This window comes from Colius striatus, chromosome 6 (genome assembly GCF_028858725.1).
Source record: "Colius striatus isolate bColStr4 chromosome 6, bColStr4.1.hap1, whole genome shotgun sequence".
In the NCBI taxonomy this organism is placed as follows: Eukaryota; Metazoa; Chordata; class Aves; order Coliiformes; family Coliidae; genus Colius; species Colius striatus.
In genome coordinates this window covers 25,414,419-25,427,390 of record NC_084764.1, presented here as the reverse complement: position 1 = coordinate 25,427,390, position 12,972 = coordinate 25,414,419, and the positions used below count along the sequence as shown (strand labels likewise).

Genomic DNA, 12,972 nt, shown 5'->3' with positions numbered 1-12,972 from the left:
TCTACAAGACAGCAGACTAGATAGACCATGTCTTCTGAATCAGGTTATACTGGAACAATTACATTTGCCTCATGGGTGCATCTGAGTTGGACACTCTGGACCATGCAATACATTTAGGGCTATATGTCTGCATTACACAGTGGCCTGAAAGGAATCGTCACCTAGCTACAGCAGCAAGGGTATAAAAGTGCTTACATGGGGAGCCCACGTTTCTGTCCCAGGAGAATGAACACACTAACAGCACACTGCTCGACTCAGTGGATGTCAGAAATCTTCCAAGCCAGGAGATTCCTTAACCCAAGACCCCAGGGAGTACTGCTCCTTTCAGTCTGCCTGTGTGTCACAAGAAAGAAAACCAAGCCAGATGCAGTGCATCTAAAAGAAGCAATTCGTTTTTTTTGCCTCAGTGAAATAGGGTGAACAGGCCTGACATCTTTTAGATTTCACCATGTAAAGCAAAAGCTAATCCGAAGAGACAGACCTGAAAATGTCCTGATTGAACTGTACCCACACCTTTGACAAACACAAAATACACACTGAGTTTCCAGTCTTGGTGTATAAAAGGTATTTTAATCGATGGCACTTCTTTTTAAATGTAAAGTAGTGAGATTCAAGTTATTGCCTTGTCTGATGTCAAGGGAGAACTTTAACCAGAACGTCTTGTACCTTAGGACGAGATGCCACGCCACAAGGCTGATGGATGTTCTGGGCATGACTGTATAGTTCTTACAGCAAGAGTCATCTTGGAATAAAGACTGTGTAAAGACAGTCACATTTTTAAAACTGTGTTTTAATGAAAAGCTGGCATACGGATTTAGCTGAAGAATGTTCTTCAAGAGAGAGAGTATATTTTTTCACTCAAGTAATTTTTTCAATAGCCAAGATCCTTACTTCACCATTTAGAACTTCTGCACACCGGGCTGACAGGATTAAGATGCAGTGTGGGAGTTCATCCTGCACAGACGGTGAGCATAACGTACAGTCATCACACAGAGATAACAGTTTGGAGATGGAAAAATCCTTCCAGGTTGTTCACAACAGATCTATGGCAGTGGTCACCCACGACAATGTATTTTTAGAGTTCTGCACAGCCCACTTTTACTCATGCTCCTCCCAGGGACCCTTTAATTCATACACACTGTTGAAGCTCACATGACCCTCTTCAGAGAGATATATCATAGTATCACTTTTGAATCTGCACCTTCTCACATGGGCAACATGCTGTTGTAAAGCATACTTTGGAAGTAAGGACTTTGCAGTGTAACAGCATTAAAATAACCCACCAACTTTTCAAGTATATACTTTATTTAATTAATATTTCACAGTCTGTTTCTGTAAAATTTTAGCAAAAAGGTCATGTTCTATAACAGCTCTTAGGCTACTGTATTCAGAGCTGGCAATGGACTTTCCAAAGAACAGAAAATGTTTACATTCCATCAAGAGCAGAATAATTCCAAAAATACATAAATGTAATAAAAAATAGCAACATTTATTAAAACTTAACAGAAAAACAACAGTCTGTCTGACTCATGAAGCTACCCTACCTGCTAGTTGCCAGCAGCAACTCAAACCCCAGCAGGCCATCTGATTGACTTTTTAGACAGAGACAGGTGTCTTCAGCTAAGTTGTAAATACAAAGTCTTGCTGCTCCAAAGGTAAAAAAAAACTAATAAAAAAAAAGTCTGCAAGTTCATTGCTTACAGGTCTCCAATCAGAAAGGCTAATGTTTCTGCTCAGATCTCTTGGACCACTTCCAGGTCCTGCTCAGAATTAGGACCTATTCTGGTCACAGTTCCAAGCTAACCTGTTTCATTAAATTGCAGCCGAGAAAGGAAAGCCCTTATTGTTTAAAAGTTTATCAGGGTTTCCAGGAATAAAGGCAGCTAAGAGAAACTGAAAAGAATAGTACTTGAGAACATATCTATCACTAGGGGCCTTCAATATGTCTTTACACACGTTGTGTCGAGATATACAGTTATGCAGGAATTTGGTTTCTAAAGGACCCCAGATTTACATATAATAGTTTCAGAGTGAATTTTTCTAGTTCTGCAAATTCTATTTAAATCTGGACTGATGCCCGGCCGGAGATTCCTAATCAGCTGCTGGACTTTATTCACAGATTTATTGAATATATATTTATACAAATTACACCAGCTGAAAGCCCCATCAGCTATAAACACACCCACTTCATCCCACCCTCAGTGCTGTCAGAGGAGAAAATGCATCATGTGGACTGTGAAATTTCTATCGCTAGAACATCCGTAAGTCAGATGGTACTACCCTGCAAGGCAAATTTTCCCTTCCTCCCTTTTATTCTCTCAGATCAGCAGAAATAGGACGGAGGTCACTGGTAGGCTCACTTTTTCTTGTCTCAAACAGCTAGGATCAGGCTTCTTTTTTTATTACTTCATCTCCAGGAAGCCTGAGTCCATCATCTTGTTTTCTAGGACAATCACTTCCTAAATATATATATATTCTGAACTTCAAATTCCCACTTCTATTTAATGGATACAACAAGAATTTTATGAAAAGTAGGAAAGATAACCTATGCATTTCTCACATCTCACCTCTAGGTCTATTACACATATCTGATCAATGGAACTGCCTCGTACTGCCCCCTTTTCTCCCTGTAAGGAGCTCTGAAGAAATGAGCTTATCTTTTGAGATTCTTTCACAAACAGCCTAGGTACCATCACTTCTAGTCTGCCAAATGTCATTGGGCGAGATCTCACAACCAGTTCCAAAAGAGCTCGATTGGATATGTCCTATACATTATTACAGCTGCCTTCCAGGTTTGCTGGCTGAGTTTCAATATTGCTGTACTGCAAGTTGAGACATCCTAGGATATAGAATTACAGCAGGTATATAAAAAAAAAAAAACATGACAGAAGACAGTCTGTGAACACTTTTGTTTTAATCAGCTCCCCAACAGCGTACCAGTCTTCAGCAGCTGGGCAGGACACCATGACAGACAGGCATGGCTACCAGCTAGGCTGAACCTTGCCACAGAATTTCTCTCTAGGCGTATGACTAGTACAAATACACCTCAAATTTCTCCTCTGTGAGGAATGTCTGGTGTTTCTTTTCATCAGTGTAAAAAGGGGGAAACCCCTCAAAAGAGAGAAGCCCCTTACAATTTCTCTAATGCACGTATTTGAGAAAGACTACAAAAGCATTCTCTACAGCTTTCTGCAATATTGATTCCCACAGGCATCAGAAAATGAAAAGGTCTACTCACAAATTTAGCATGGCATCCACTCTACTTTCAAGTTTCTTTAGGAATCTGAAACAGATGATAGAAGTGATCAAAGTATCAAAACACCTAGTCATCTGGACTGCACAATTTTTGGAAAACATTGTCACACAGAAAGGAACATACCATAAACAATCCAGATCCCTTAACATCCTTAGACAAAGCCATTCTCTACACAGATTGTCTCTGAAAAAAACCCACCCTTGGAGTGACATAGTTAAGTACCTAGACAAACCGAGATGAAAGAAATGTCTGTAGAACAGTTTTTGTAACATGACTACTGTGGATCTCTACTAGTAAGACCTAACACCCTATGCACACAGTGGTTAGCTATATCTCAAGGCAAGCAGGTTAGGAATGATATAAAATTTATGTGGAGGAAAACTGTTTTGGGGTTTGTTGGGTTTAAGTTCAAACTCAGGTACATAACATTTTTAGGGAGATTATTCAAGCTGACTTTTTTTTCCCTCCCCTGCTGCCTTCTCCAGGCCCATTCACCTGTTTTCTGTGAACAAAAAAAAAAAAGAGAGAAGAGGGATGGGAGAAGGCCTTGTTCCACTACAGGCCATTATGATCCTTTTCCTTTCACCTCTTTTTTTTTTTTAAATACTTAGCAAGCTGATTTCACAGAATAAAAATGAGGAGTTTAGGCTTGTAAACTAAAGATATACATACCAAATAATATGCAACTAGTCTTGGTAAATCAATGTCTTCCTTGTATTGTTAAAAAAAGTCACTGCAGTCTTTAATAATGATGCTTAATCTGTTAACCACTGAGAAAATCCAGTCATCTGCCTTGTATGCTTGTTAGCCACTAATAAACATGGCTTTGGAACAAACAAATCCAGTGCAAGCCTTGTGATTTTCACTCACTCAGCTGTATAGATCAAAATTGAAAGTATATTGATCAAAACACCTCATTTCACCTGGGTCCCCAAGATATTCATCACTTTAATCAGACTGCAATGTATATGGAACACTGCTTCAGCACAAGCTGTCGTCCACCAATTCAAATGCATTAAAACCCCGAAGCAAGACTCTGCTACAATGAAGGACAGTGACAGCCTGAAGATACCAGCCCCCTAACCTAAGTCTCCTGTCCTCACACCAACTCCCTTCATCTACTTGCAACTGATGATGGTCCAATACTGGGGCCTGTTCTGCTGTTCCATTTTCAGAGCTGACTATCTGAAGATGGAAACAGGAAGATGCTTGCTTGCAGAATACTGCAAATGACCATCTTTTCATTGCAAGAATGGGGACGTGCCAGCAGAGCATATCCAAGCTTCTCAAGTCCATAGCACGGAGTTCAAGGTCACAGTGAAGCAGTAAGTAGCCATTTTGCCAAGATCCCACCATGCTATTCCAGTCCCACAACTGCTTCTGAAGACAAGTTGTTAATGGCATGCCGCTTTGCAAGTCTTGAATTCAGAAAATGCTCAAGTAAAAGCCTGAGACAGGAAATAGGCACAGAAATACCATGACCAACAGCTATGTAACTTTCTTACTAGATGTTAGGATAAGTGAGGTCTTCAAGGTTGCCATCAGCTTTATCAGATCCTGTCAGAGATGCTTCTAGCTCTGCCCACGACTGTGGAGCATTGTTCTTTATTGCCTCTATGAATAGATGTGTTTGGTGCTTCAGCCGGTCCAGCTCTGCCTGTGTCACCTGGTTCTGATGAATGAGCTCCTTGGTTTTTAAAGTGATCTCCAGCAAGCCTGACCGGCGGAGCACGACGAGTGTATTTTGAAAGCGTCTGCACTTGCTTTGCTGTTGCAAAAGCAGCTCAGGGGTAGTGCAAATCTCTTCTGGTATTAATGGGGGGCTCCATGCTGCAGACTGCATTGTAGTCTGTGCTGCACTCTCACTGTCATGAGGGGTGCACTTTGTTGCCTGCAGAGTTCCAAAAGGCAAAAGGGGAGTCAAACTTGGTACTTTCCGAGTGTCACTGGAAACACGTTGACAACCAGGAGATGCTGACAGTTTTCCACTGGTCAGCAGAGTTGAAGGATTTTGCTGGTTAGAACCCTGAGGGGTCTTAAAGCTAACTGGTGGGTGGGCAAAAGGACTAGGTGGCAAGCCTGTGCTCCTCAAAACAGGAGAATTCTCCATTTTGGGTGCTTCTACGCAGAGTCGTTTATGGCAATTGGTTTCCTGATGTTCTTCTAGATCAAAGGAGTGATCTCTTTTGCAGGGCTGTGGTGCTATTTTGGGATAAGAATTCAGAATGGGCAGGTAATTAGTGGAGTCATTTCTCTTTTTGCCAGCAGAATGAGGGTTGATGGTAGGTGGAATTGAGGGCCGAAGAAACACTAGCTGTGGCTGAGCTGGAATCACTTCAAAGGATGGCTGCACAGTCCAAGATTGGAGCTGTGATGAACTTCCCTGAGAAGCACAAATGTGGAAAAAAAAAGTCTTACATCATCATAAAAGAAGAGGATAAAAAATTAAAACAAGTGGACTGCACAATTTTTCCATATTTGATGTACACTGTACAATTAATATGTTCTGAACAATTTTCCATCACACTCATCCTTCTCTTTCTCTGACAATAGAGCACAGCACTAGAATCAAAGTTGTAATTCGTAATTCTTTTCCTATGGAACAGTCCATATATTTCAAAACAATTCAATCTGAATTGATACATGCTTTCCTTAACGAGGATTAGAGTGTATGCTTACATTGTACAACACTTGCATAGAAGTTTGACCCAGACTGGGAGTCAAACACCAAATACAGAGATGAGTTGAAAGATAATTAAGCATTGTGGTTATGAAACATTCTAAACGGGTCTAAGACATACTGCACATACGTTTTAGGAACAATTCCATCACCCTCTGTTGAAAGGCAGCAACTCTAATCTTGTCAATTCTATTCTTATAGCAAGCTTTTGAAATGGTTATTTAAAATAGGTGACAGATGTTCATTAAGTCTTGCAATCTTAAGTATAATACAGAGTTTCAATAAATTTTAAGCCATGAAGTTGAAAAAAAAAATGCTGAATATCAACCAATACAATAAACAAAAAAGCCTGTTGTAAGTGCAGAGCAGTTTAACCCCATACCTCTGGTGAAACAGTGTGCGCCAATAAACCTTAAAAGCACTACATTTCAAGAAAAATGCCCTAAGTTTTTACCCCCTCCCACAAGTCACGTTCCACAATAAGGGTAATACACCAATTTTACAAGACATTAAGCCTTTCCCCTCCAATGCATTACTACAGATCTTAATAAGACTTGGCCTAAAAGCATCTCTGCTTCTCTCCAAACATGAAATGGCCTACTAAGAGATATTTCTTTCTGAAGAAAATCTCACTTCTTAATATATTTAAGTCATCACCACCACAATTATACTAATATACTGTGAGATGCTTTTCCAATTCCTAAGACTTGGAACACTACTGGAAGGCCTGCTAAAGGCACAGTTTTCAGCTAACACAAATGCATTTTATTACTTTTGGTACTATACTGAGTCATCTGAAATCAATCTCCTTTCCTCCAGTCTCAACAGATTTAAAACTGGCTAATGTTAACATTTAAAACTGGCTAATATTAACATGCCTCATTCTTCAGCTTGGAGGAGACTGAGGGGGGAACTCATTAATACTTACAAGTACTTGAAGGTGGATGTCAAGGGGAAGTGGCAATCTCAATTTTTAGTAGAGTAGGACATGTTTATTTTACTAATTCTACAAAGTGCTCTTTTGGGGTTTGGGTTGGGATTTTTTTAAGAGGAAAGCTAATATCCTGCATGTATCAGTGTCACTTGTGTAAAAAGCCTTCTTGCTACAGACCTTCTACAAAATTTACAGAAACCTTGCCACTAACAGCATTGTGTTCCAGAGGATTAATCCCTAAGTTAGAGTTTTGTTTGAGTAATATTATTGTTAGCTGTTTACACTCTGAAACTGGGACAGCAGGTAACCATCACTGCGCAGGATCACAGTGGTTCCAAGACAGAAAGATGATGCTGATTGAAACTGAAACTGGAACAAATGGATGCTGCCTTTCTTTTTTCCTTATAGACCAGCAAGCCCAACTGAGTGCTGTGTTGAAAAGACCATTTAGAAATATGACCAGCATGACTGCCTGAGGTAATTAGTCATAATGGAAAGAGGTAGAAAGATAAACCATTGTTATTCTGACCTACACTTCTTGTTTCTGTTTATTGCCGTAAAATTTTTCAATTTAACATTATTGTCCTTGACCATAAAAAAATTAGGCAAAGATGTCACAACACACTGCTCAAGAGAACCGAGTCTGGTAATTTTACCTACTTCCAACTCTTCCTCCCCAGATTCCCTTTTTGCTAAAGTATCTTTTTTATAAGTATATATATTTATATTATCTAGTTCTCCTAACTGTTTCTAACACAATCTAGACTTTAACATTAGACTAGCACTGCAAACAGTGTCAATTTTTGAGTTCTGAACCAAAGGCTATCAACCTACTTCCTACTAAGTGTAAACTTTAGCATTTGTTTAGACAGTATGTAATCCACACATGTTGGAACATGACTAGGAAATACAATTGTTTCTTGTCAAGATGAAGCAGGATGCTCAGAGATCAGAACCACCTCTCCCACAAATGCACAATGTTCCAAATGCTAACAGAAAGGTAGATGTGTGTTAGTGCTGATACACAGTATTTTAATAGGCTTTGCTTGTTGCCACAATAGATTCAGTAGAAAAAGAATGAGAATCTATATTCTTTTCCTCTCTTCTCACTGTATTCTCAGAAGTATGTTAATAAAAACCACCAATGATCTTTTGCTCTGCTCAGAAAAAAAATGAATGAGTACAAAGTAGGAGGTAGCACAACACAGGAATACTTCGAACTCAGAGCTCTAGTATCTTCTGCTGCAATGTCTAAGTTAAGAGTCTCACAGATGTGCTGGGAGAACAACATGTAACAAGGTATCGCAGGATATAAACAGAGAATATAATTGTTGAAATGTAAGGCATCACATGTAATTAAGAGAAACAACAAAGTAAAAATACCACAACTAACTCCAGAAACAGACTTGCTTTTTCATTTACAACATTCTGGACTAGTGTTTCCCGTTGCACATAAAGCACTACCAGGACCTAAGAAGTAGGAAGCAAAACCTATCACCCTGCTTCACTGTCTTTATGAAAAAGAAAACATCACTTTCAAAAGGAAAAACATTCACTTATTTTGGTTTGATCTTTGGTGCTACTTACATAACATTCTTAAGGATCTATTTTTGGGGATCCCCTTGAGACAAAAAGATTTATTAGATGTAGCAGAGCTTCTCCATTTCACATTTTTTCCATCTTGGTGATTCCAGTTGCCCCTCAAAAGAACAGGCTGTTGCAACAGAACTTTCCAAGTTAACAGTTACTTTCTGGATTGCAAAACTTTGTAAAATCTTTTTTTAAAGGTATAATACGTTTTTTAAAAAACCCAACAATTTAAAGCATGTAATATTTTTCAATACATTATTTCTTCCCTACCTGCTTAACTAACACATTTTTCATTACAACCATAGGAGAAAGCGCAGGAAAGGAGTTGCTTGTGGTCACTGGGCATTGCCAAGGCCCATCCTCTGCATTCCAACACAAGGCATTCAGCACGTCCTCCGAGTCAGTCTGCTCCATAGCACTTGGGCACTCCGAACTTCCATCTGCCAGATGCAGAACGCAGCTGTTAGTTGTTTCACATGTTAGCATGCTTGCTACCTCCTTTCAGTTCTACTATTCTACTTCCTTTCAACCAAGCTCCAAAGAACAATAAAGTTTAGTTATGGAAAACCAAAAAGAAAAAAATTAGACCTGCTGTGCCAGCTGTCAAAGAGCCTTTAATAGAAGGTTTTGTCAGATATAGTCTCCCCCAAAAAAATCTATTACTGCTCTAAAATCTGGTGCAGGAAAGAACTACGGGCTCCAGCATTGCCACAGCCGTAGTCTGTGCTGCACGAATTTTGTGTCTTGAACTCTTCCACCTACAAACCCAACAAAGCTAGGATCTCTCATAAAGTATTATTTCTTTCTTTTAAAGGTCATCTTTGCAGTTTTGTAGTGTATAAAAATGGCACATCATGTCTACATTTTACTGATGTTATAACAATTACTCTCTGGTTTATCAGACTCTGCTGACAATCTGGACAAAAGAGACATTAGAAGGTATAATCCAACTGCTCATCTCTGTAAAGAACAAAAATTTTGACCTCCCCACTTTTAGACTATGAAGTCTGAGACTCTATAATTCATTTCTTTACTAGGCACATATTTAATTCCCATACCTTTCAAACTCATAGCATGAACTTTGTAACTACAAAAAGCTCCACCCCAAAAAAGTTTGATGGTAGGATGATTGCAGATACAATCTGTCTTACATAAAAAGGCCCTCCCAGGTGATGAGATACAAACTGTAAGGGGTTAGAGTCAGATTTGCCAAACATCACCAATAAAAGCAGTCTGAGCAAGATAACACAAGGAAAAGATAATGCAGGGGTTTTCTAAACCTGAATATCCAGAGTCCTTGTCAGATTCAGCTGCCGCCATACTGAAGTGATGGCTCAAGCTCTTCATTTCCGTCACTTTGCCCAATAGTTCCTTGAAGGCCTCAACAGATGACTACTTTGTCTCCATGCTTCCATAGTGCTGCAGACAGTTTTTAACACCTTTTCCATTGAAAAGCTACAAAAATAGTTACGAACAAAAAAGACTTTCTCTGAATCTAAAAGAAAGTTCCACCAGTACAAGACAACAAAGAAGGTCATGTTTGTCCTTATGGAAATCTGGTTATTTAAAGGTTTGCTGTAGCCATTACACAAGCTAAAAATGTAATGATCGACTCTATAAGTTCAGCAACATAGGTAACCAAGATAAAATAGATTCAAAGTGTATGGTTGTTATCCGTAACCAAGTCAATGCCCCTCAGAGTCAAATGGGATCACTGCTTATCTCTTTTAACACTGACCATGACTTTCAGAATAAAAATATCTCAAATGATACAAAGAACAAACTGTAGACAGAAAACTAACTTATTAGACATGCTTTTCTGCCTCCCAAAAAGTGCAACATAAACTAAAAGCTAAAGGCTATTAATAAACAATCTTTTTTTTCAAGAATTAAAAGTTACTCAGGACACATTTATCTTACAAAAACTTAGCTATGCTGGGGATTCAATCCTAAAACAAGTCAGCAGTGCTGAGGAAGCCCATACCACAAATAAAGAAGAACTTGCAAAGCTGTGGTTTAGTTAATATAGTCTGTTTCACTCTCAAGAGTAAAGTCAGTCAGAAAAGAAAAGAAAGCAAAGTAAGGGATCAGGGGACATGCTGGGGCTAAAGAAATCCATGCTGCTAAAAGTGCAACACATACTATATCTACAATAACTCCTAGGGGAGACATGGCCTTAGAAATGACTTCTTCTTCCCATACCCAGAATGAGAACACTAGAAGGCTGAAACTAAAAGCTACGGAAATCAGAAAAACATATAGTTACATTACGGCTTCCCATACTACATGCTTGTCACAACCTTCAGCTGCTTCCTGAGGGAAGGTAGCCTTTAAGACAGAACAAAGTTTCTGCTTCTTTTAAGGTAGCTGAGAGTCTGACTAACAGAAAAATGACAGCATCAAGTGCCTACTAATAATTATAGAAACTTATTTTCCAATAAAGCAACCCTTTGAAGTTGTGTCTCACGTTAGAGCTGTGTATTTAAGTTATAAATACATGAACTCAAGTGCTGCATCATAGTCAGGCCAGCGGTCCACTAATGGCAGTATCCAGTACTTCAAATGCCATTGCAGCAGATATTCTGGAACAATCTACCTTGAAAGGCAAATTTCTTCTTAAGATCCTGACAAATGCCTGTTAGAATTCTGCTCCAAAATCTGGGCATCTTCAGTAATGAATTCTGTACAACAGGTAACAGTACAGAGATTATAGGGTGACTGTCTATCTAACTATAGGCAAGACAGCATCACAGGTCAGCAGAAGAGAATTTCCTCAGTAGTTACTTGCATCATTTTTACTTTCCATCTTCAGCCACACCTGCCAATAGGTATGAAGCAAACACAACTATGCAAGAGCAATCTAGATGCTATCTGTGGAATGGAAGACGAGGCTTAAGATCAGGTTTAAGTCCCGATCCACACTTTCATTACTTAGCCGTTTCCAAAATAAATGTAGTTTTAAAGAAAGCAAGACTTATTGATACTAATGCCCCCAAAAAAGAGGAGAAACCGGAGGGCTAGGAGTAAGTAAAATAAGAACACGCCAGCTTGCCTCAAGGGAAGCTTTGGGAAGAGCTGGCACATGTTCTCTTCCCTTATGAAAAGAACCAAAACAACCACAACCGACAAAACCCAAGGACTAGAGGCACTCACGAGGGGCGGGCGCGGACCGTCCTGGCTCCCCGCGGGCCAGAGCCGCCCCCCACCTGGCAGACACGTGCTCCGCCGCGCACCGCCTGGAAGCGCGGGGCGCCGACCCCGACGCCCAGGGCCCTGCTTCCCGCAGCAGTGGCGACAGCTGACCCCCATCCGACCGCCTTCCCGGCTCTTCGCCCACCTGCCAGGCCCAGCGAGGTGAGACGAGGCAGGCCCCGGCGATGGCCAGAGGTCCCCAGACCGAACAGCCGCCCCCCGCTCCCTCACGGCCGCCTCCCCTCTGGCCGGGCCGGGCCGCGCTGAGCCGCCACTCACCTGTATGCGGGCCGCAACAGTCCCAACCCCGCCGGGCCGCGCAGGCGTGCACCGTGCCGTGGAGCGGCCAGCCCGGCCCGGAAGGGGGAAGCTGGCCGCCGCTGCACATGCGCGCAACGCACCGCGAAGCCACCTGCGCCGGCCTGGCCACTTCCGCCCGTGCTGGGGGCGGGCAGCAGCGGCACGGCACCCGCCCCGCGCAGAGCGGGCTGCGGCCTCGGCGTGGCGGCGCGGGCGCGGCCAGCGCGCCTCATAGGGAGCGGAGGCGGGAAGGCAGGGGCGGGTCTAGCGCGGGACCCTGTTCCACAGGCCCTCGAGCGCGGCTGGGGTTGGTGTGGGGCGCAAATGGGTAGCCGAGGGTGTGCAAGCGGCCATGGATGCACCCAGAGCCTGTCAGGGAGGAGCGCCTGCCAGCGTGTTAGTTTTAAAAGGCTTCTGGAGACACATTCCACCACAGCTGTCAGGGACACGGCGCATCGTCACTGAAAAAATATGTGGGTACTGCCAGTCGGCCTTACACCACATGGCCAGGCAGCTGTGTGAAGGCTTGAAGCCATTTATTGCCCAGACTGGACTTGTGAGGGTATCGGGCTGTTCAAAGCCAGGCGCTTGGGGTGCGCCTACACATCCCAAATATTCTGCAAAAGAGTGCAATTCTTGTTTACTCAGGAGATAAGACTTTTGTAGAGCTTCTCTCCAAGAATGAGAGATGACAGCAAAAATATAAACACAGCCACTTGGAAGAAAACAGCACCAAAGAGATCCAAAAGCCTTAAACTTGTCTCAAAGAGAGAAGATGTGGCAAAAGGAGGAGCTATCATAAGTAAAGGGTAACTTTATTCTACGTGGTTTTTATATGTGAAATATTTAAATACATGCATTTGCTTCACATGAACTACATATAAACCAAGGGCAAATAGGTAGGACATTAATTCTCTGGTGCAATGGATACAACTAGAATAGCTGTTTGTGTTCTGAGAATTGCTTAAACACTACCAGCACCCAGAAGTCTGCCAGGATATTTTGCATTTGGACACGAAA

The 12,972-nt window shown here is 41.5% G+C and overlaps 1 protein-coding gene across 6 annotated transcripts; it reads right to left on the bottom strand.

Annotated features, from left to right (window-relative positions):
* Positions 1-557: 557 nt before the first annotated feature.
* On the bottom strand, positions 558-12,021 carry CIPC (CLOCK interacting pacemaker). Of its 6 annotated transcripts, none has more exons than XR_009818932.1 (6): positions 11,932-12,021; positions 9,741-9,915; positions 8,731-8,900; positions 3,929-5,639; positions 3,239-3,283; positions 558-954 (listed from the first exon to the last, which is right to left on the bottom strand). XR_009818932.1 is itself a non-coding variant. In XM_061998247.1 (4 exons), exons 2-4 carry the CDS (start codon positions 9,805-9,807, stop codon positions 4,761-4,763), a joined length of 1,116 nt encoding a protein of 371 aa, XP_061854231.1. In that variant the 5' UTR covers positions 9,808-9,915; positions 11,932-12,021; the 3' UTR covers positions 1,288-4,760. The 6 variants fall into 6 exon arrangements, 1 of the variants encoding a protein (XP_061854231.1); XR_009818931.1 differs by lacking the exon at positions 558-954 and adding an exon at positions 1,288-2,839; XR_009818930.1 differs by having other exon boundaries at positions 3,239-5,639.
* Positions 12,022-12,972: the final 951 nt, after the last annotated feature.